Raw genomic sequence first — 25,030 nt, forward strand, 5'->3', positions numbered from 1 at the left:
AGTTACACGCATGACGTTTGTATCCCAGGCAGTTCCGATGCGTAATCTGCTATTTCTCCCGAATATCACGTAAAGCAGTGAGAACTGGTTTTCAGTTAATTTATCTGGTAAAATAAAGTTAAATAAATTACATAAATGCTGTAATAGTACACGTCAGTTAGTGGTTTATTTATTGTTAGTTACTGTAATGTTGCGCTGCTTTATTTGGTTAATCGTCCAGTCTGTGAAGAAGCCATTCAAGTAAGAATTGCATTGCACTATGACTCATTTCCTGGCGCGTACAATTTATATTAGGTCAGCGTTCATGGTTCGACTTCTGATATTCAGATCGAGTTCTAGGTCAAACTGGTTTGTTCGACTTTCAAGAAATTCAAGTTCTAGTGAGTTCGAGAACCGAGGTACCACTGTATATTATATTGTAGGCTAAACGTACATTTTCTAATCATTAGCTCAGAATCGTATTATTTCTTGGCGAACCTGTACTATATACACAGTTAGAAGACAGCAAGCACAATGAATGAATGTTTTTGATGCTTCGATGTCCTTTGATGCTTTTGACATGCACTGTTCACATTTCACATATTTCCATTTACACATGGCAGCCTATAACGTTTTATCCGTGAGGGGGACGCTGATTGTAGTGTGATTTCAGTTTTTAGGTTTTGGCCCGCGTTTATCAAGAGTGTATTTGAAACTACACTCTCAGAAAAAGGATAAAAATGTGTACCTTTGCTTGTCACTGGGGCTGTACCCTCAAGAGGCTGCCAATTCTACCTTCAGCTGTTGGTAATTGTACCTTTTACGGTGCAGAAATGGACTCTGAGGAACATTTCTGTATCATTGATGCAACATTAATGCTGTTTCTACCTTTGGGGTGCTCCTCAGAGTCAATTTCTGTACCTTAAAATGTGCAATTACAAGGTACATTTTTTTTACCCTTTTTTCGGAGAGTGTACAGGTTGGTAAGATATAAAGCTCTACTGGGGCACAGCCCCCCCTTACGTGAGATTTTCTTGGGGCACAGCGCATAAATACTGGACACGTCATTGTTTCAACGTTGAATCATAGTTAAATACGTTGAACTACGATCAGTGTTCAGTTATTAACGTTGAAACTGAATTGATTTTTCGTCAGATTTTCAATATTGAAAAATTTATGGTGGCAAAACCTCGATTCAATGATGATATAAAGTGAAACACTGAAGATCACCGTTGTTTCAGCCTTTTTGTCTTATATGGAATCGACGTCATTTCAACATATGTGTGCTACCTGGGGTGCCCCAGTAAAACGGGTACAGCGACGCCCATTGTAGGCTATACTGAAGTCAGTAGCTATATTGGTGAGTAATTCAGAACATTCCGGTCGTCTGCACAGGGCGGTCTTAACTATTTAGACTAATAATAATAATAATAATAATAATTAATAATAATAATGTGACCCATAAAACACGATAAGGTATGTTTAGATGTGACTCTCCGTCCACTTGGCATGAGCCAAACTGCGACAGTTTCCGCGAGGACTCGTGTGCAGCGGGCGGCTGCCACCGATTAGCGAAGCTTTAGTTTAAAATCATGCGGCCGCGGGCACCAGATGCCGCTTAATCACACGAAGGTAATCCCTCCCTGTTGTTGGTCGAGGCCCACTTCGCAGACAACCAGCAAGCTTCAAACCATCTGTTATCCGCCCGTTAAAAAGCTGCAAAGTCATTTAAAGGAGGCAATCACTTAAAACAATGCAGTAACTCATAAGGGTCAAACAAATGTTTTGTACCGTCCTACTTCATTTCAGTAGCCTAAATCAAGCAGTGACGCTTGATTGTGTAAATGGATGTTCCCACGAGAAATTCATGCAACATGCACGCACATGAAACGCGTTATCTGGCATCAAAACTCTGAAGAAATAGGTAAATACACCACGAGCATCCTGCTTAAATGATCCATAGGGTGTTTTTAAGTTATGTAAACCACAGCGTAAATATTTACCAAGAGTAGCATAGTCTTCAGAATCTCGCTCTTGGTAAATAGGCCTATGTTGTGTTTTGCACACCTCTGAAACTTTCCACCCGGTTTCAAATTGTAAAAAATATGTATCAAAGGAAAGAAAGGAAGAATAAATAGGGTCAATAAAGTTACTCATTATAACGACTCTTCTCGGATTCGAAGATTTGAGGTGAGAAATCTGAATGAACATATTAAAATACATGGAGTGCTATTTTCCTCAGTTAGATGAAATGTTAATAATGATATCTGAGGATTATGCTGCAGCGAAAGCGTTAATTGATATAACCACAAACACTTCCGCGCGCCGGTACGCAGTCTATAAAGCGGCAATATACCATTTAATGACATTTGAGACGAATAACTGGAAAAACGACCAACGCCTCCATCTATTTGTCCATTTTAACGTTGTTTTGTTTAGGCCGTGGTTAAAAAAACACGCCATAAAGGGGAACTAACTCAGAAACAGTCATCTTTTTTAACCCACAGAAAATGTGCTTCGCTGGTTTGTTGACGCGGGCACATGACCGCTAGAGGTCAGTGTTGAATTACGGACTGGATAAGGTTTCCAAACGTTTTATTTTTAAAAGACATAAAAATAACAAGCTCACAGTAACTGACCAAACATGCATATATTATATATAAACCCTGTATTCGCCGAAAAAATGCTTTAAAAATGACCAGAAATAATCCTTTTTTGCATTGTGTGTATTTGGTTAATAACCGCCCACGTGCAATTCGTTGGTTTACTTTAGTGCTCGAGCTTACGCCAGGGGTCTCCTGTCCTAATCATAAATGGCTGTTTTATATGCAGGTATTCATGTTACCTAAGTGTTTAATTTAGCATTCATTCTCAATTCTTTCAAAGTGTAGGAACATGCGCATATACATAGACTGCATTTTCGACCTCTGCTAAACAGCGGTACGGAAATTAATTGATCAAATACTTTCTCAATATTGTATTTAAACATTAAAAAGCTTGAACGGAACCCAGTTGTTCCATAAATATGGAGATGAGCAATCTGCCATTTTGGACTTTGGAACATACCGTGCAACTAACTGTGTAATGTAACGTCTATTAAAAAGCAGCTCTTGTCTATTCTAGTGCTGATTCTTTGCCGGCAGTTCATATAGCCTAACATTATAATTGAACGCATGCCAAAATAAACAAAACTAACATAATCCTACAGTCGTTTTTTGACGTTTGGAAATTATATAGCTCACATAAATGTATATTAAATAAATAAACGTTTCATTTTATACAAATAAAAAGTTGTTTTCCATATTAAACTCTGAATTCTGCTGCAAAACAAAAACATTTTAAAATGTTTTCGCATTCCATAATGAATAAGCGGGGATTGATTGAAGAAATTCATCCACAGACTTAAAAAAAAAACAGACGATGCAACTATTTGTGTAATGTTAAAATAAGGACAGTTAATTTTTATTATTTTTTTTAATCCTCTAAAATTCAGTTTTTTTCATTTAACTCTTCATATCCACGATGCCGAGGATACGCATCGCGATGTCAAAAACACTTTTACCACATGCACTACAAGTTCATTAAAACTAGACTGTAAACAAAAATTGACGTGCTTGTTAATAGTTAAACTATCCAAGAGGCCTGTCTTCGGTGGATCGATTAACTTGGTGCCGAAACAGCGTTTTCTCTGAAATCATATTGGTAGAGGGAAGAAAAGAAAAAAGGGGGTGGGAGGTTTTCGCGTTCAATTTATAACTGGCTACGAAAAAAAATTAGCAACTGCTGTAAAGGTCAATGAAGGAGTTGGCTGGAAAATAATCTGCAGATTTTAGACATGCGCAGTTATGGGATGCCATATTGGAAGAAGGTTTCGGCTGGGCAGCTGAAAAAGACGCCGCTCCCCGTCTTCAGCCGAGCTCTAAACGGGGTCGTGGATTAAAACGGCGGAAAAACTTCATTACGGTAAGACAGGTGTCTAGTGATTATTTCTTTAGGTAGCTGACTGTCCCGTCTAACTATGTCCGTCGTTTTCTCAGCATTTCATCCACCCACGAAGGTTTTTCCTGGTTAAAACATAAAGCGGCTCCGAGGGTGTTTTTCTAGAAGCAGCAATATACTGTAGCGAACAGCAGGCAAGTTGCACAAAGTGTTTTCCAGTGTATAATTACTGCTTTTGCTTATGGCGACGCAAATCGTGTGACGGTGCTTTTAACTTTCGATTTGGCCATTTTGCACCACTATATGTATTTCCACAGTTCTCTAAAAATATATAACGCGGAAATTAATTGATTAAATAATAACGTGTTTAATGTCAGGTCTGTGACCTGGAAAGAATATCCTGTTTTTTTTTGTTTGGTCTATAACTTACATAACCTCTTTCGATTTCTGCGCGAATGACCATCTTCTGCGTCTTATAGCCAGCAAGCCCAAGTTGACTACAGTGAATTCGATTTTAATTGCGCCCGCAAATTTTCAATTAATACGACATGGGTGTGACATTTTCCCTCTCCCCGCATTAGTGGTTAAGTGCGCAAAAGCACCAGTGAACACCCGGGGAGTCTATAATGTCAAGCCTCTTTCAACATGGCGGGCTTAGGTGTGCAAAAACTGAAAATAAATTCTTTGAATAGGGAAAAAATTAACTCAAGAGAGTTACCGGTTCGGTTCAAGTTTCTTTTACTGTACCTGGTGGTACTCTATTGAATTAAATAGAAAGTGAACGCGATGTGATGTCTTGGCCATTTTTTCCGCTGCAATACTTTCATACTGTGCAAAGTACATCAACGGAGTGCCGCATGCTTCAAGCTTGGCTGCCCGTGCCTGCGAAGAGGAGCCCAATCCGGTCCGGATACCATGCACGCACATTGCCCAGTTTACTGTTCATGCCTTCGATATTATTCATTCGGCGATCTTATTATTTTTTTTGTTAAAGAGGTGATTAATTTATTATGCAAGACTTTCAGGTTTATTTCGATAATTAAGTTAATTGAATTATCCTGTTTCTGAATTGCATGCAAATTTTATCTGTGAATTACTCCAGAATAGTAATCGGTGAAATTAAAATAGTCGTTCAGATGAAATACACCACGTTTCTGTAAAACACGAAACCATTTAGGTCATAGTCCATATAGGCTATACTAAGACATTTGTGGAAGTCTTAATCTTCATATTGTCGCCCTGATGGCAAAACAACTTGTGAGATGGCAAATAATGTAAGTTATGTTGTACTAGACCTTCTGGTCATTCCGTTGTCAGTTGCGCGCTACCCTAGTAAACCGTTTTAAGCGTGTGGTTTAAGTCTTAATCTTAAAACGAGTCTGTATCTGTCCATGGTGGCCTGCCGAAGTGACTAAGCTTAGCTGTTTTCTAATCTTAGCTGAAAAGCATCCCGACTTGCATGGGTGTTGTTTGCCTTTGTGTGTATGCCAGAGAAATGATGAGACAGATTAATAACAAAACGTGCATAGCTTGCATATTAATAATACTTGAGCGTCGATTCATTATTGACTTGGCACTGCCTAATTAAAAGAGCAACATCGAAGGGAGCGGGGGGAGACTCCGACAATTAAATATCTATGGAGACTTGAAGTGACGGTACAGTAACTTATGCCCGTACCCACCATTGAGGACACCAAGGTCAAGTCCTCAGTATCTTCTCTGCAGCTCCAATACACGCGATCCATTACGGGGCACCTAGGAAGGGCTGACACGTTTGACCTCGGTATTTTAAAAATCCTGGCTACGGCTTGTGTTCTTGGAAGACCTTTGATCTTAGGGTGTATATGACAGTATAACTTTATATGGGCAACCAGACATTTATGCCACCTGCGGATCCGATATGGAAGTTTTGGGTGCGATTTATTCACATTATCCGTGGAGTATCTCCTTGAAACTTTCTTGAGTGGCTCAAACTGCGCCGAGGCAGAGACCCAGATATTAATAGCTTATATATAGCATATGCCGAAAGTTAGGCCTCTCAATACCGGTAATTCATACCGCATAAAATGCGCAGCTATTACACTAATTTAAGTTGCGATTATGTGCTATTAAAATAAGGATATTTTTATGTTTTAACAGTCATTACCGGGTAAGCTTAGAAGTTGGACATGCAAGAAAGCAACAGACATTTGATTTCTCAACATTGGCAACTGGCGATCGAGAGATAAGGTGATAAAGTGAGAAGCGGCAGGGCGACGCCCTACAGCGCGCATTGTAACTGGCCTGTAGTTAAATGTCTGTTACATACGGAGAGGCTATAATGTGCTTTTATGTCAGAGAAACGTCCACGTTTCACTCAACTCACCGTCCAAGATTCGAACCGACTTTAAACCTTTTTCATTATTATGACCCTTTCAGACAATTTGAAACGAAGCAAATGATCCCGAGGGATATTTCTGCATCTGTAGATACAAAAACACACTGTATGCGGACCAGTCGAAATGCGGGTGGTGTTTTAAAATCGGACCCACGGCTGGAAAAAAGCATCGTCGGGAATGAATGATTAATTGCTGTAACGCAATACATTTATGTAATTTAAACCGCAGATGAGTGTTATTACATAAACATTTATGTAACGCAAAGACAGCACTGTATCTTTGGGGCCATTTTAGCAAATTCCACGTAAATACCGATTCTCTCCTGGGGGGGCGTCTCTGAAATCATGATATAACAATTACGAATTAGTTTTAATTCTTGACATTTGATTTGAAATTGTCTAATGAAGTTGCCACTTGCTCTCCTGAACTGTGTTCATGCCAAACTGCAAGTAATGACAATAAATATGGAGAAGGCATGAAGGTATTTGCACTCAGCATGGTAAAAACATAGTGAGTAAATGCATCGAGAGCAGCATATATGCAAATGAAGAGTGTGGAAAATGTAAATGGTGATCTGGTATGTCTGTCATGTAGTAGGAGTGACTAAGACTACACCCCCCTCCCCTGCAGAGAATGTGGGCATGCAGGGCCACTGGGCTGCACTTTATAAGCTAACTGCTCAACATAGCCGGTGAGCGTGGGGGGGTGTCAGCCTCTTGTCCCGGCTCAGGGACCCGGCAGGTGCCGCATGGAGGATGGGCAACCCCCTGTGCAGCTCAAGCCCCCAGATCCCACCATACCAGAACAGTGCTGGGACACTGACCTTTAAACTGCTCCGGATCCAAGGCGGAGGAGCTGGAGGGTCAGAATGATTCTAACCGGAGGCCGAGAACTCTCCCGGCTGCTCCCAGACGGGGCTGTTTCAGGGATGTTGAATCAGACCAAGCAGCACCGTTCGCTGTTCATTAAAAAGGGCTATCACTGCAATGGGTCAGTCGACATCTGTTTACACGCGAGTTTCCCAGCACTATGAAAACGTAACGTGTCAGATGCAATCATCAGCGGCACTGGTGCTGGACTGTGGTTCACTGTACCTAGCTGTCTCGTAGGAAGGATTGGGATTTAGGGTATTTTGGGAAGGAAGTAATTAATCCAAGCAAAAGGGTTTGAAGAGAAAGCTGACGCTGGACCCAGAACACGGCAGCGCAGGGCAGGGTGTGGGAAGCACTGACGCCTGGTGAAAGTTTGACGGAAGAACTGAAATAAGAATGATATTAATCTCTTAATTCCCCGCAAAGCTTGGATGAGCTGAAGTGTAGGAGAGGACAGATCAGGAAGCATCTGGCTGAAGAGGGAACACCAGGAAGATTCCCATGCCGGAATCTATGAGGGGAAGAAGGACGGAGACCCTGATATCAGATAATGAAAAAATGAGGATGTAATCAGTGGTGCTCATATCAGACTATAATGATGCCATAAAGGCTGTGTGGAATGAAGTGTGTGTGTTTGAGTTCTGGGGAAAAGGGAGTCTTCTCTGGGAGCATTGTTTACTTACTGGGTGTGTCCAGTGAAGATCTGTGCATTTAAACTGCCTTACTTTTTATACTGTTTCCAACTTGAATGACAAGTTGCACTATTGTATGCGGCTGTATCATTCAGTCTGGAATGATTCGTTATTTTGTGCTTATTCTGCTTGGTATTTATTGCTGGCATTTAGCGTATCTACCTGTTGTGGACTGATTTAAACAACACACTCTTCCTCCATGTAACTTTAGACAGTAGTTCCTTCTGGGAATCCTTACAGTTTCTGATAATTGGCGAGCATCTGTCTTTGGGCGGCAGCATGTGATGGCTGATGAAAGCAATTACATTTTGTATTAAATATGTCCTGATTAAAGTAATTTATTTCGGCTTATTGTGGCACTTTCAAATTTTCGGTAGTTGAAACATTAATTTCATATCAATGACTGATGAAACAGTCCAAAAACAGAATTGGTCTAAAAAAAAAAACCACAGATACGCTGTTGACAAATTTTTTGAGGTTTTTGGTCAACAGTGTGAATGTTTTGCCTCTTAAAAAGAACCTCTCCCAGAATATATCAATAAAACCTCTGTTTGTCCATTCTGTAATGTTCTGTTTTATTTAATATAGTGCCAAATTTACATAAGCCTGTAGGGACGGCATAATTCTTAGAAGAAAAAATGTCTTTTTGTGGAAGCTGAAGCCATTTGAGTCTGCTTCCTGGACATGACATTTGGGTAAACGTCTCTGAAAGTGTGGAAGGTCTTGGGTCGATGATGACAAAGGAAGTTCTGCTCGTTGAAAAAAATAGTCCAGACCTGCCTTTTGTTATGAAATCACACATTTATTTGATTTTTTTTTTTGGGTGGAAAAAGCCAAAAGCAACATGCAAAGGATTAAATGAAAGTGGAAATGAACTGTTTTTAGGTGAGAGGATAGGAGGCCATGCTCTGAAGCACGGACAGACGGCGGAGAGTGGGCAGGATGTCATCCTTTGTGGCGGATGTCCAGGAATCGGCGCCGCTGGTATTGCCGGGGAAGTCGCAGAGCCCGGCCAATGGGAAGGGAGAACAGCTCCACTCAGGTGAGGCGGGACTGTGTTAGCGCTGCGTTGGTGTGTGCATGTCTTTGTGGAAAGGGACTGAAGTTTGCATGCATTTATAGAAAAAGATTTTTTGTTTCATACTCAACTGCACATGCACACACATATACATACAGGCACACAGACAGCGAAAAGTCAGATATTGGCAAAGATGCAGGGGAAATTACACTAGCGTAAAACTCATAGCGAAACAGGGAACGAAACACGTACTGTATGTCACTTTTTACCAAGAAGTCCATGAATAAATTCTCTTTAGTCATTTAATTAACTTGATTGACATAAGATGAGACTCCAAATTCCCGCAGTGAAGCAGCGCCTGGAGCGCTGTCCTGCATGAGCCTGCCTTTGTGCTTCGCTAGTGCAGTGCTCCCGCCTCGTCCTCCAGGGGGCGGTGTTGCCGGTTGCCGTTCATGATGCGGCTACTGTTGTGGCCGACTGTGGGTTTGGCAACTTGCAACAGCACCCCCCTGCGGGACGAGGTGCCTGATCACGTCGCTGTCCAGCTATGGAGGAATGTGTTGCCCGTCAATTGGGATTTGGATGTGAGCGTAGAGCCCTGTAGCAAGGACCTGAAACTCTGCAAACTCTGCAGTGAACTCTAGGCGGGGGGCTGAGGATGAAGTGGCATGTGAGTCATTGTTGACCAATCAACAATAATGAGTAACGGCTAATGTTCTGCTGGGCCGCTCTGGCACCTCCTATGCATTGTACAGCATTTGCGTCTTTTATTTTCGTGCAGCCAGTTTCCCGCTGTTGCCCAGTTCAGGCTGGCAAAACTGCTGGGGTTGCAGTTATTCAGTTACCATGTACAGTTGGTCTTAGAAACAGGAGAGGTCTAAATTTCTGATTTACAAACAGCAGTGATTTGCCATTGGCTGGGATCTGTTAGTAGTAACAGTACTTCAACATCATTGGCTGGGACCATCGGGAGGTTAGAATTAAGGATATCACTATCGATTACATGAATAATTGTGTAATCTACTGATTGATTTGACAGTTTATCAAGTAATAGTTTATAATAAATTGTATAAGGTAAAAGATCAAATTTATATAATATAGTATACATTGTGAGACTGTGCCACCCTGACAGGCTTGCATGATGTGTAATGTTAAAATCAACACGTCATTTCATGCACATGCAATTGTTGCATTGCAAGGATGCAATAGTCTGCTAGGTTCGAACTGTCAATAAGTTGCGCTAAAATATTTTGACTCAGTCAGAGGAAACCAGACTTGGCAATCTTTGCAGTTTTAATGTTCATTCCTTTTCAACATTACCTAGTGTATGTTTTAAAAAAATTGAGTCTGAAGTTTACCAGTACTGCTTTTGCATGAGCTCTGCATGGTCTCTCCGAAACAATCGTAATCATTCTCATCCATGCTGTTGTACTCACTCGTCGATCTGGTGGGGCGTTTGTGAGAAATTAAAGCTAAAATAAATGAAGAGGAGAAGAGCGAACAATAACTGGTCATTCGTCAGAGACGATTGTCCGCCTGCCCTCCATTAAAGGAAGGGAACTAAAGGGAAATGGGATGGTTTTGGCACACCAACCCCGTTAAAAAGGATGTTGGGGAAAAAAATAGTCCAATTAGCAGGAATAGGTGCAGAAGGTTGTAAGGTTTATTAACAAAAATAATAATGAAACAATAGCCCAAAAAAACAGTCTCCCGGGAAAACCATCTACACTAAAGAAAACCAAACACAGGTTTAAAATCACAGCCTCACAGCAAGCTGCCCCCCCCTCCCTTTCTCTCTCCTGGCCTTCACCTTTACCACCTCACCTAACTGGAACCTACCACCTGTTCAGGTAAGCATGGGGTGAGCTGTGCAAAGATAAAACACAAAATTAACTCATACCAAACCAAACAAGCCATGGCAGCTATGTTTGACCTCCCACCATGCCTCTGCATTTGGCTGCAGTCTCATAAGGGCTACATAATTACTAACTGGTAATCTTTGATATTCTTCCCCCCCCCTAGTATAACTCAAGTAAGCAGCACCCAAACCTGTCCTCACTCTCCCTAATGAGCGGCTGACTTCCCTGCCTTCCCAGCAGCAGCACAACCAACCACCACATACACAGCAAACTCCCCTAGATAAAGAAAATACAAAACAATTATATTTCATAAACAAACCATATAAATAAGGGAATTGAATCCAGTGAAAAGGAAAAAAAAGTACCCTTTTCACAACGATATTGAGCAGAAGCGATTTCTCGGCTCTGCTTTGTCTACGCTGGCAGAACTAACAACACCAGCAAGACACTGATGGTGGATAATATGTTCTAATTGGGCGTACTGTATAATTAATTTTCAAATGCTAAATATTACATAAACTTCCAAAATCACAATGTTCAGCCCTAACACTCAATATATTCACAATACATAATTCATGCTAATTGGTTATATGTACCGTATTGTATAAAGTGATGTGGCGGGAGAACATTTTTTAAGTAAGTTACTGCAAAAGGCTAAATTGGACTTATCTATGGCTAACCTCAGATTATTGGGTGAGACTGTCAAACCTGAATGTCTTTCATTTCAGTCGTACTGAGTGATATTTAAGTTCAGCTTTGCAATACTGACGGCTGCATTTTCATTGTTTTAATGTGAAATGCTTCCACTCAAATGATGCTTTTGCTCTTTATTTGGACCTTCATCCTCTATGCACCACAGAGGTGGAAAGTTCAGGTTCAGAAAGTACAAATCCAGACCAAGATTTTGTTTCAACCAACCAGTTGAGCATAAATAGTCACAGTCACAGTCACAGAGTACTGAACTGATTGGTGGAAACAAAATCTTGGTCTGGGTTTGTACTTTCTGTACATGAACCTCCCCATTCTGATGCGCCTCTTCGTTCCGAAATACAGTGCCTAGTAATTAATTAGGAAAATTTTAATCGATGCCTTTTAATAATTGAATAATGTAGTTTAATCGAATAATCGTGACAGCTCTGGCTGGAATAGTGGTGCAACATTGACTGGGTCTCATAAAATGGGAAACGTTGTATGTCAGACTCTCACTGTAAAAGGAACAGGGACATTTTCCACAGAAAATTAAATGGGATTGCAAATCTGCCAAGGCTCACACATTTTGGATTGATTGCCCCGCACTCGCGCAAGACCTTAATTTTCTTATGCATACATAATTAAGTTTTGCCCTAACAACATTAAGTTTTGCGTTTTATCGCATTTCTCGATCACAGCTACATGGCACAGATAGAGTCTTCTACCAGTTAAACTTTAAAACATTTGTCCCATCTAATTCCTTCTGGCCAGTCATGGCTGTTTGCTGTTGAATATAAGACCATGCTTGGTTGATTAATCGATAACTTTCTTTTGTAGTTTTGTAATAACCAGGATAGGATTGGAAAATTAGAGGTTTTAGACCCATTGTACGGTAGTGATCATAACATGGTTAAATTCGAGGTTAATTTTAGTGTCCGAAGAGCAAAGTCTAAATTAAAAGTATACAATGTTAGGAAGGCTAACTTTAATGGTATGAGACGGAAATTAGAAACTGTAAACTGGACAGAGTTAAATAGCAAAACAGTTGAAGAGGCATGGGAATTTTTCAAAAGCACATTGTTGCAAGTGCAAGAGGACTTCATACCTGTTTCCAGCAAAACTAAATCTAGGAAACGACAACCAAGGTGGTTTACTAAGGAAATTAAGAATAAAGTCAGGAGGAAAAGGGCTCTGTTCCACAACTGGAAAATAACTAATGATTTCAAAATCAAGCAGGAGTATCTAAGTCTACAGGCAGAGTTAAAAAATGACATTAGGCTATCAAAGAGGGATGTAGAAAGAAAAATTGCATTGGAGGCTAAGCATGACAGTAAAGGTTTCTTCCAATATTTTAACTCCAAGAGAGCACTAAAAGCTGAAATCACTAATTTGCAGGATAGTAAGGGCCTTATAATTGATAACGAAATTGATATGGTAAACGAGTTTAATGATTATTTTTCAAGGGTGTTCACAATAGAGAACACAAGTAATTTACCACCAATTAATACGAATACAGCATCGTCTATGACCAATATATGTATAACTGAGGTTGATGTGATACTAAGCCTAGCTAAACTCAAAATAAATAAATCGCAGGGGCCTGATGGCATCTTACCTTTAGTCTTGAAAGAGATGAGGGATATTATTAGCCAACCTTTGACTTTAATATTCCAGAAATCGTTATCTGCGGGTGTGGTACCATCAGATTGGAAGCATGCTAATATAACACCCATATTCAAAAAAGGGGATAGAAGTAATCCAGCAAACTATAGGCCAATCAGTTTAACTAGCATTACTGGAAAAATAATGGAAGCTATAATTCAAGTGAAAATGGTAGATTACCTAGATGCAAATAACATTATAAAGGATAGCCAACATGGATTTAGGAAAGGTAGATCCTGCTTAACGAATCTGCTTGAGTTCTTTGAGGAAGCTACAAGTGAAATTGATCACAAAAAGGCCTATGATGTGATTTACTTAGATTTCCAGAAAGCCTTTGATGTTGTCCCCCACAAACGGCTCTTGTTAAAGCTTAAAGCTGCAGGAATTTTAGGAACTGTGGCAGCTTGGATCAAAAACTGGCTAACTGATAGGAAGCAGCGAGTAGTTATTAGAGGCACTATGTCACAGTGGGCCTCCGTTTATAGTGGGGTACCGCAGGGTTCAATTTTAGGACCACTATTGTTCCTAATTTACATTAATGATATTGACACGAATACATACAGTAAACTGGTTAAATTTGCAGACGACACTAAGGTGGGCGGGGTAGCAGATACTATTCAAGCAGCAGAGAGGCTTCAACGGGATCTGGATTTAATTAGCGAATGGGCTGATACTTGGCAGATGAAATTTAACACAGATAAATGTAAGGTAATCCATGCAGGGAGCAGAAATATACAGTACAGATATTTTATGGGTTCCACTGAAATAAAGGTAGCTGATTACGAGAAAGATCTCGGTATGTATGTTGATGCTTCCATGTCCCACTCTCGCCAATGTGGGGAAGCAATAAAAAAGGCGAACAGAATGTTGGGTTATATCTCTAGATGTGTGGAGTTTAAGTCAAGGGAGGTGATGTTACACTTATATAATTCCTTGGTAAGACCCCACCTAGAATACTGTGTGCAGGTTTGGTCACCATACCTCAAGAAGGACATTGCTGCCTTAGAAAAGGTGCAACGAAGAGCTACGAGAATGATTCCTGGTCTTAGAGGAATGTCTTACGAGGAGAGGTTAGCGGAACTGAATCTGTTCAGCCTTGAGCAAAGGAGACTAAGGGGGGATATGATTCAGGTCTATAAGATTCTAACGGGTCTGGATGCTGTTCAGCCAAATGACTATTTCAATATTAGTCTAAATACTAGAACTCGTGGCCATAAGTGGAAATTAGCGGGAGAACATTTTAAAACAAATTTGAGGAAGCACTTCTTTACACAGCGTGTAGTCAGAGTATGGAATAGTCTTCCTGCTATTGTAGTGGAAGCTAAAACCATGGGTTCCTTTAAATCAGAGCTAGATAAGATTTTAACAACTCTGAGATATTAGCTAAGTTCTCCCCAAACGAGCTTGATGGGCCGAATGGCCTCCTCTCGTTTGTAAATTTCTTATGTTCTTATGTTCTTATGTTGTAGAAGTGCCGTTGTAATTATTATTTTCTTGTTTAAAGGGCCAAATTGTGTGTGAACAGAATTCTGAAAGTCACTCTTTTAATCAAAAGCAAGTTTGTATACAACAGCATACAATTACTACATGCAAATGTTAAACATTTTGCCGAGTTTTTTCTGCTGACTAATTCAAAGAAAAAAATCGGTTCATGCTTAAGAATGATGTATTTTTTGTCTTCAGTCATTTAATCGGTTGAAAAATGGCCAAGTTTCAACCAGTTTGAAAGAAAAGTCTTCAGAAATAGAAAATATTTGTAAATTTCAGGAGCTACAGCATGCAACCCCCAAAAAAACCAATTCTGCAGCAAAATGCAGCCAATCCTCCAGTACACTGGCACAACAGCCTTGGCAGAAATGGGATTATATCAACATATTCACCCTGCATTAAAACATTTCATTTGATGGCCGTGCCGCGGGGACTCGAGCTGGCAAATGTGCATCTATTGAGAGCTAGAAGTGTGAGTCACACAAAAGCCACTTTTAAAAGTCACTTTTAATGGCTCTGTGGAATAAGAGGCCCCCAGGTTGACTCAGAAAACTGGCTGTTCCTTCACACCTGAAAAGCTTTAGAAAGCAGCCAAATATACAGAATGAAGCGATGTGGCGTGAGCCGGCGATGAGGGTCTCCAAGCTCGTCTGCCTCCGCGTGTGATGGCTGAGGCAGTCACACGTAAAGTGTTACATTCCTGTGAAATTGTGTCCTTTATCACTGCTTTTGCATTTGTGTTTCCTGTATTTGTTAACTTGCGGGGGGGGGGGGGGGGGGCTTCTCTGCCTCTTGCCTGGTCACCTGTCTAGCTGTCAGTGGGAAATACTACTAACTTCACGGCCGTGTCGCTGACAAAGGCAGCCCTGGTGTTTGTCCGCCGACTTAATGCAGCGTTCTATGTCGGAGACTCTGTCACACGCCACTGAATCGATTCTCACACCAGCCTCCGTTTTATTGCGTTATTGCCGCCTTCTTTGTGAATGTTGTGATCTGTGCTAGATGGAGACTCCACAGAGGAGGTGGACTTCAGCTGGGAGGAGTTCCTGGAGGAGAACGGGGCAGTGGCCGCCCCCCACACTGCCTTCAAACATGTGAGTTAATCCCTCAGTCCGTCTTTATCCTGTGAGTTGCGACAAATGTGGGGAATAAAAGGCACCGCGAGAGTTAAATGCTTGCCGTATGGGTTACTTAAGAACTATGTGCTTTGTTTAATGTTGCTTTTATTGTAGGGTTTAGTAGAATGTTTGCTGTCGGGTTTACTTAAGGGTTTTGTGCTGTTTAATGTCAGTTTTACTGTAGGGTTTACATTAGGCTTTAGTGTTCGTGGTGGTTTACTTGAATTTACACTTCACACTTTATAAGAGTTTAGCATTGGGTTCACTGCTCTTGGTTTGATTGGTTAAGTCGGTTTATGGTTTTAGAATGTGCTGTATTGCCAGTTTGTACTAAAAACATAGTAAGTCTGTAACATTACTTTCACGGGCTGCAGTTCAGTTTTCTTCATTTTGTACTTTTGCTCCAGTGACTCTAAATCCAGCGTAAGTCATATCAGGAAAGGAAGTGTTAGTCGCGCATCTTAATGGGAAGCTACAGGCAGGCGCCGTCAGACCAGCGTCCAGTGTGTTTGTGACGTCCCGCCCTGTGGACATGTGACCACAGAGGTAGACACTGAGGCCAAAGTGGTCTTCAGCTCCTTGACCTTCCTACATCTGCTGTGGCCCTGAATCTGTGCAGAGCAGCGGTTCACAGTCACCATCCTGGAAGACTCCGGAAGAATCCTGAGAATATTAGTATAGGCCAGATGCTCCTCTAGAATGGCGGACAGGATCTTCGGCTCAAATTTTAACTGTGTATAATTTGTAATGTAGCCAAAACTTCTTACACCTTTAGGAACATTATGTAAGGAGACGTGCATTAGCATAAGTTTTACTGCAGTTGAGCCAGCAGGGCTGCACTGCAATTATCCTTTTGAGCTTAAAAACATTCATACATAGATTAGTGCAGTACAGCTCCTTGAAGTTCCTTCAGCTCCTGCGCGGAGAGCAACGTCAAGGCTGCCGTAATTGGGGGATGCAGTGTTAAGGCACAGCTGCACTGGACACCTCTAGTGTTAAGGCCAGTCTGTATGCCGAGCCCTTAATGTCAGCTGTCCACACGCTGACAAACGGACTGACTGAGGGTAAACAGAGAACATGATTGTGCAAAACGGGCATCATTTGAGAGGAAGCTGGTGAGTGACGGGGTTAATCGCCTTTAAGAGTGAACCATGATCGGGGTTTAATCAGCCCGCTTTTCTAAGGGTGAGGTCCATCACAGCAGGAAAATCACCTTTAAGAGCGAACGATGAGCAGAGTTTGATAATCCTGGCCATAAGGGAGAGATTCCTTGGGTCCAAGCGGATATGCCTTAAAGCGCATGGTGCTTTTGTACAATGGGCCTCATACCTGTTTTATGTGATTGATTTAATATGTTGGGGATCATAAGGGATTCATGACACTCTGTCTTACGGTGATGTGTCAGGGATTCTGGGAATTTTCAGTCGGCTTTTTCATGGCTTCAGGGAAAAATCCTAAAGGTCTTCATTGAAAACGCTACAAAAAATTGCTACCTTAAATCCAATTGGGGAGCCTTTCCACCGCACCAGGTACCATACTTTTGGACCACTACTTTCAGTACTTTCCCTTTTCCATTGACTTCCGGTCCAGTACCAGTACCAAAAGTTCCATTACTCAAAGTACCAAACCAGCAGGGGTACTTTTTTGTAACTTTGGGGTGAGATTGGCAGTGCTTTTTTTGCTGATTAGTTATGCCTCAACACAATGATTAGTTATGCCTCAACACAATGCAATCGCAGTCTTGAAAAATGTTACAAACTCAGAAAACAACAATATGCAAAGTTAAAAAAAGATTAATTATGATTTGGTCGGTAAGAACAGATAGAACAAGATCAGTATGGCATGACAGGAAATTTAAAAAGTTTTTCATGTAATATACTAAGACAGCATGGTATTGGAACATTTCCAAGTATAGTGATGTAATTTCACTTTGATAAAAATTGGGATATTTTTAAAGCAAAAAGAAGTTTCTCACAAACCCATCTAGGGGGATTTAAACAGGATGAAAACGATTATGATTGTCTCAGAGAACGCATACAGCACTTAAGCAAAAGCAGCGGATGTAAACTTCAAACTGATTTTTTAAACATTCACTAGATCATTTTAAAATAGTTTTAGTGAATCTTAAACTCCCTGCATTTCAATGTCCGTACTATATGAAGGTAAGAAGAAGCCTGATTTTAAATTAGCTTATTAACGATGTAAGAATTTCACGTGCGTAACATGCATAATATTGCACCGAGCCCTATAATATACTGCAGCTATTTTTCAAATTCAGTACAAAATGCCCTAATTTGATATCATTCAGTGCCGGTACCAGTTTTTACGCCAGTGGAAATCTGACGCCTTGAAGTACCAATAGTACGGCACCTGAAAAGTGCCCTTGGATTTGGTTACTTTTTGGTTGCGGTCCAGTTGTTGTAAAACAACAGTCATGGCCAGGTTTTGGATTTGTGACTACTGGTTTGATGCTGTAGGGCCCACACAGGGCTTCTCAGCGGCACCTTCAGAGTACACGCATGTGCGATGGGTCAGAAACTCTCCTTGGCCTCTGTGTTGGTCACCTGCAATCTATCCAGGTGTTCCAATGACTAGTAGTACCTACTGTTAGGTATCCATACTATAAATTCCTGTAACCAAGGTGACCTTTGTACCTTCCCCCCCCCCGGATAGGTGCTCTCACACATGCCCTTTCCTGCTGGTCTTGGTTAAACAGAAGGTCTTTAAATAGTAAGCAAATGAAGCAGAACCCCCACCTGGACGTTTGATGACCTCGCTAGCCTGGGTGCCCGACACCCACCTGTTCAGGTGCATACCTATTTATGAAGCTGTGAAGTGGACTTTTCAGTGTTTTGGCTGTTGTCGAGGTGTCATCTTCGCTCTAATTTGAACCTTGTTGGTGTCGCCCTGGTGACAGCCAGTCGGGTGTCTCCCTCTCTGTGACATGCTGCTCTCCGATTGGTTCCCGCAGGTGGAGATCAGCCTGCAGAGCAGTTTCCAGCCCGGGATGAAGCTGGAGGTGGCCAATAAGGGCAATCCGGACACTTACTGGGTGGCGACCATCATCACCACGTGTGGACAGCTGCTGCTGCTACGTTTCTGCGGCTACGGTGACGAGCGCAAGGCCGATTTCTGGTGCGACGTCATGACGGCTGACCTGCACCCTGTGGGCTGGTGCACCCAGAACAACAAGGTGCTGATGCCCCCGGAAGGTGAGCGTATGCCCCCCCGCCACGGTCTTCCTCACCGCGCCACCCTCCCCAGGGTAAGGGGAAGGAAGCCCTACCTCTAATTTTAGTTTAAGGAAGTTCAGTCGATCGTTGGCGGGAATTAAAAATAACCGTCAAAGGCTGCAGTCGCGACTGACGCCAGTCTGAGGTTCTTAAGTAACCTGATCCTGCTTGAAGAATGATTCTCCACATTGATTCGGGAGATGTATAGATGTACAGGCCGGGTTGCCGGGGGACGGAGGGATGTCGGCATCACATTCCTTGTCCACTAGTACTTGCTTGTTACAACAGGGGTGATTCTAGGATTTTTCAAGGGGGGGGGGGCATAAGAGGGGCCAAAATTCATACAGAGGGGCTAATCATCTCATTAGCCAATGATACGTTTTGAATCAGTGAGTGATTAGGCAGTGCACCTGTGGCCCCTCCCCTGTGTCCCCTCCCCTGTGTCCCCTCCCCTGTGTCCCCACCCCTGTGGCCCCTCCCCTGTGTCCCCTCCCCTGTGTCCCCTCCCCTGTGTCCCCACCCCTGTGGCCCCACCCCTGTGTCCCCTCCCCTGTGTCCCCTCCCCTGTGTCCCCACCCCTGTGTCCCCACCCCTGTGGCCCCTCCCCTGTGTCCCCTCCCCTGTGTCCCCACCCCTGTGGCCCCACCCCTGCATATGCACCTGGAGGTGAGGACCGCCAGAGAGCCAGCAAGGAGCACGTGTGAGCGATTCGCATTAACAGTCATGTTAGCGCTATTCAGATTCTTCAGATTTTGCTCACATCACTTATTTTCAAACCAAAACAAAAATCACTAATAAGGCTACACTTGCGGGTGATGGGTGATAATTGGAGTTGTGTGCTCGCGTCCCCATAGAGGCCCGAGTGTCCTCATTCTGCCTGCATCCCTGCCTGCATTAAACTTAGCATTAGCCAGATGTCGCTAACTCGGAAAAACTTTGATGCCATGTGCTACAGGCTTACGGCAGCTGGCCGGCTGAACGGATGCCAGCAGAGATTTTATATTTATATAAGTAGGTTAAAAGATGAATTTCACTTTCACTTTCAAGATCTAATTTCGATTTCACCTCCCGACCATTCCGGCGTCACGTGGTGTGACGTGGTTTGCAAATCGGGACATTTTCAGTACTGAATCCTACTAATTCTTTGCTCCCCCCTTTACGAGGGTAGAGGGGACAGGGGGAGTTTGTCTCACATCCTGATAGTGTGGCAGAAGCACTATCTCACTGCGGCGGTCACCATCCTCATGGCGGTAACCATCCCTGCTGGTTGTGTTACATTTTGTCTCTATTTCTCTCTCTTTCTCAGATAACGTTTACCTAAGAAAAGGTAAGCGGGGCTCTCTGTGGCCTCTAGCTCTGCCTCTGCCGCTGCTTCCACTGCCTGCCGTCACCACACAGTGCATGCTTGGTGACTTGTCTTGGGCTCTGTGCTCTCAGCTGTAGTTTGAAGGCCGTGACCCCTTTCAGCCCCATGTTGCATGTCTCTCCTGTGTCTGGCTGTCTCTTTGTGTGATCTTTTGTTTTTTGTCTTCTGGACTCGGAGCCGTCATGCTTGCCGTTGCTGATAAGAGTCCGTGCATGAGCGTCACTGTTAGCACTGTGGCTAACCAGTTCCTGTCAGCTCTTACCGGTCAGGAGCAGATCAGGGCTTTTTGTTGTCATTTTTTGTGTTGCGTAGGCGTTCTTTCAGCAGATTCTGTTCCCCACTGAGACTCGCTGAGTCTTTCTTGTGATGTGTGAGAGTGAGTTTAAGGTGTCAGGGGCACGATCAGGGTGCAGTGTGCCCTGTGCGGGGAGGTGGGCATGTGGGTGTTCATGCTAATTCATTTTAATACCTGTCCTTGTGAGGTGAAGGTTAGCTAAGTGACACCTGCTGGTTCTGTCATAGATGAGTAGAGAGTTTGTGCCCTGACTCACTGGAAATGGCTAATGCTACTAGCATTAACGAGTCAGGAAAACATCTCGAGCAGAAAAAGTCCCTCCCCCTGGTCCTCCCAGCATTCACTGTACCCTCCCATGGAAATCCAACTGACTGCTGAATGAGCACAAGGTCCTGCTGTTGGACGGTGGGTCCTGCAGGATCACTCTAAGCCTCTCTGGCCTGCAGACCCACCTGCATGGACTGCATTTCTGCATGGAGGACAGGTACAGCCAATCAGCATGGCCAGCCCTAGTCACCTGACACTCCCTTACAGACACCATGCCACACCTCCTTCTCATGATGATGTCATGCCCTGTTTAAGGATATTTATGCTCCTTAGAGTACAAGCAGCAGAACTCTAGGGTGTTTTCTCTTTGAATCTCATGACTTTGGATGAAAAATCGCTTCTATTTTCTCAGCATAGACCTTGTAAACGTCGCCATTTGAGAAATTTGTCTCTTTAAGAATTCATAAATGAGTGTGAAGTAATCGGCTTACGGCAGATAAGGAAGCAACGATTCGTTAAGACTGACGTTCATGATTCTGCACAAAATAAAGTGTTTGGGGATTTGCCTCCTCCGAATATATTTATATACTGTGAAATAAATTAAGTAAGTTGGAAATGGAGGCGCCAGCAGGCCTGCTGTGACTATTCAGTGAGCATTGTTCATTATTTTATATTTTCTGATTCATTTTGTACCTGGCAGCCAGATCCCCAGCTCTTCCAGTCAGAATTTTTTTGTGTGTGTGTGTGTTTGTGTGTGTGTTTCTGTGTGTGTGTGTGTGTGTGTGTGTGTTTGTGTGTGTGTGTGTGTATGTGTGTGTGTGTGTGTGTTTGTGTGTGTGTTTGTGTGTGTGTGTGTGTATGTGTGTGTGTGTGTGTTTGTGTTTCTGTGTGTGTGTGTGTTTGTGTTTCTGTGTGTGTGTTTGTGTTGGTGTGTGTGTGTATGTGTGTGTGTGTTTGTGTTTCTGTGTGTGTGTATGTGTGTGTGTGTTTGTGTGTGTGTGTGTGTGTTTGTGTTTGTGTTTCTGTGTGTTTGTGTGTATGTGTGTGTGTTTGTGTTTCTGTGTGTGTGAGTGTGTTTGTGTTTTTGTGTGTGTGTGTTTGTGTTTGTGTGTGTGTGTGTGTTTGTGTTTCTGTGTGTGTGTGTGTTTGTGTTTCTGTGTTTGTGTGTGTGTTTGTGTTTCTGTGTGTGTGTGTGTTTGTGTGAGCCCATCATAGTGCCAAAGCAGAGGTAACTTTCACGCAATGAAATGAAACAAAGCACATTTCCTCTTCGGCAAATGAATAGATTAGCCTGTGAAAAAACAAGAAGTGTGAAGTATCCAGCAATCGTGCCTCTATCTTAATTCTGTGTCAATGTGCCGTGCGTCTGTGTATGTGTGTGCTCAGTCTGACGTCGTTGGAATCTCCCAGGCTCCAGTGCAGGGAAGCGGAGGGTGAATTTCACAGTACGAACTAATCCCCAGAACCAGAGCAGCTCCTCTCCTGGCGTATGCTGCTGCATTCTGAAAAGATTTATTTTTTCTGTGCTTCTTTAGCTGAATGGAGACACTTCTAGCTGAGGTAATCCACTTCCTGTTTGCAGTGCTGATCCGTACAGTGAGGTGATCCACTTCCTGTTTGCGGTGCTGATCCTTATAGTAAGGTGATCCACTTTCTGCCTGTAGCACTGGTCCTCGCAGTGATGTTATCCCCTTACCGTTTCCAGTTCCGATCCTTGCAGTTGCGTACTGGTGCAATTGGGTTAAAGTCTGCTTCTGAGTGTTGTGTGGTTGCCTCGTGCCACCAACCCCCCCCATGGCCATCTCACTGACCACACCCTCCTGAAGACAGAAAGACTCTCAAAGTTACCCGCATGCTTTGCTACCCAAATGACTTCGGGCTTCTCTGAGGACTAGGATGATGATGATGATGAAGGTCATTTGCAAACTCCTTTGTTTCCAACTGGTCGTTGTTTGCTGTCTCTCACATACGGGTCTTATGCAAGTACAGCTCTGTTAATGACACGGCTGCATGCGGGTGTTTGTGTTTGTGCCTCGGTGCTTTAGTGTGTTTATGTGGTTTTGTTTCTCTCTCCTTGTGAGGACTGCATGTTAGAATATGTTCCAGTAATGACTGGAAAATTCAGAAAAAGGGGATCCCTGTTCTGGGTGGAAATGCCAGGGCAGGGCTGGGGAAAAAAACAACGAATTAACAAAATGGTGGAAAGTTATAGTTAGTCATGAATTTTTTTAATTGCTTTTTGAGTTTTGGTGATTTTTGATTTAGGGTAATTGATTTCATTAATAGTAGTCAATTGAAGGCACAAACAGAAAGATGTGTGTGAATGAACACATGGACATGTGAGTGTGTGTGTGTGTGTGTGCGTGTGTGTGTGTGTGTGAGTGCGTGTCAGAACCACGCACTGCTGTGTGAAATGACACCTCCCTCCGTCAAACTCGAGGGCAACTCTGGGCTTTTCTGCTGAAACAGCGACACTTCGTCAGGCGTCACGCTGAAGCTGCCGCTTCCGGCCGAACTCACGCCCGTCTGGTCGGGAGGGACGAGCCGCGTTCTTCGCGAGAAACGGCGATGTCTCGCGGGACTTCGGAAGGCCTCGGTGACCGTGACAGGCTCAGCAGTTTCCTGAAGTCACTATGGCAGCACTGAAGGCTTTTCCCGGCCTCCTGTGAAATGATTAGGATGTACCCATGCGTGGGTGTGTGGAGGGGGGTAAGGTTAACAGTTTTTTTTTCAGCGGGAATTTCATGAGACTGTTTGCTGCTGCAGTCAGAATTATTAATATTAATGCGTATTAATGTCTGAGGGAACGTCTCTTATTTATAAAATCACTAATGGTTTTTTGTTTTTCGTTTTTTAATTACTTTGGCTGCCTGTGAAGTAATTAAAGTGGTGATGTTGCATCAGAATAAACAGAACATTTCTGACATGTTTTTGTTTTTTCCAGCCCTGCCCTTAATGCCTCTGATTACTTTAAAAATAAATCCTTGAAATCAGTCCTCGCTCGTTTGCGTGAAAGATTTCCATAAGATATTTGCATAATAGATGTTTGCTTTGCGTGCCGCTCAGCAGAGAGACATCATCTGAAACAAGTGGCATCTCCACACGCATAAACGATGCGGTTATTGTTTCGTGGGAGTCCACTGAGGAAGACCATAACCAACCCCCCCCCAAGGTTGGGCACTGATTTACATTCTATCTGCTGAACGCTCTGCATACACGGCGGGATTTTCAGCGGAGAGGGCAGGAGAGAGAGAATGAAGATGAGGGAGAAGTGTAGGAAGGGGGGTTAATGAAGAAGCACTTTCTTTGAGCGCGATGCGCCATTAGCTATGGTTTTTTTTGCGTTGCCGTTATGGGCGCCGTTGACGATGTTGCGCTCGCCTTGATTATGTGGATGTGAATTTAGCATGACAATACAGCACTTGAACCGATTTGAAGACGGGAACTAGAGACGGAGGGAGTGAGAGAGAGAGAGAAACAGAAGAGAATTCTTTGCAACGGAGGGGCCCCTTTAAGAGTCCTTAGTCAGAGCAGCAGAGACTGTGTGAAGCCGCAGTTTCCACGACACTGTACATGTTTATGCTGTATGCACCCAGTACATATTTACACTGGGCCTTATGTCAGATACTGTTGTCATTTATAATTTCAGTATAGTCAGTTTTGGCCTTTTTGTTTCAATTTGATCTGTGTGTGATTTTCTGCCACTAAAGAAGTTTGATCTTGATGCATCTATTAGTATTGTTGCTTTTTTAGTGTTAATGGATGTGTAGCTGTAATCATTGCACAGATCATTATATGTCATCAGACTCGCACACCTTGGGAGTGTTTTGCTGTCATTTTGCCCATAACTCACATGGCCTGGACATATGCACTTTGGTGTCATGTGTGTTTTAAGAAGCTTCATAATATTCTCTATCATTCAAGTCCTTTATTCCACTTTACTCATTTTCCTACCATCGTAAATTTCCAAAATTTTTCAACTGATTTCTTTTCCTAGACCGTTGATGCAATGGGCACCAGATTTGGTACCAGGTGCCCTGGGCCAAGATCATTAGATGTCTTGTAAAGCTGATTAGTTGGGCGAACTGACGAATTTTTGGGAAAATCTGCTCTCAATCCTGGATGCAATGTCCACTCAACACAAACCTTTAAATGAATGTCCTCAAATGGACCA

At 42.8% G+C, this 25,030-nt stretch overlaps 1 protein-coding gene across 2 annotated transcripts in view; it reads left to right on the forward strand.

Moving 5' to 3' along the window:
• Positions 1-3,758: 3,758 nt before the first annotated feature.
• Positions 3,759-25,030, forward strand: part of sfmbt2 (Scm like with four mbt domains 2) — a 55,892-nt gene continuing 34,620 nt past the window's right edge. The window contains exons 1-5 of one of the 2 annotated variants that reach the window (XM_072707120.1): positions 3,760-3,942; positions 8,746-8,902; positions 15,580-15,671; positions 18,667-18,907; positions 20,235-20,255. In XM_072707120.1, coding sequence (XP_072563221.1) covers positions 8,803-8,902; positions 15,580-15,671; positions 18,667-18,907; positions 20,235-20,255 — 454 coding nt within the window. In that variant the 5' untranslated portion in view covers positions 3,760-3,942; positions 8,746-8,802. Of the gene's footprint in view, positions 3,943-8,745; positions 8,903-15,579; positions 15,672-18,666; positions 18,908-20,234; positions 20,256-25,030 lie in introns of both variants that reach the window. The other variant, XM_072707142.1, reaches the window with a different exon arrangement.

Source organism: Paramormyrops kingsleyae, chromosome 1, assembly GCF_048594095.1.
Source record: "Paramormyrops kingsleyae isolate MSU_618 chromosome 1, PKINGS_0.4, whole genome shotgun sequence".
NCBI lineage: Eukaryota > Metazoa > Chordata > Actinopteri > Osteoglossiformes > Mormyridae > Paramormyrops > Paramormyrops kingsleyae.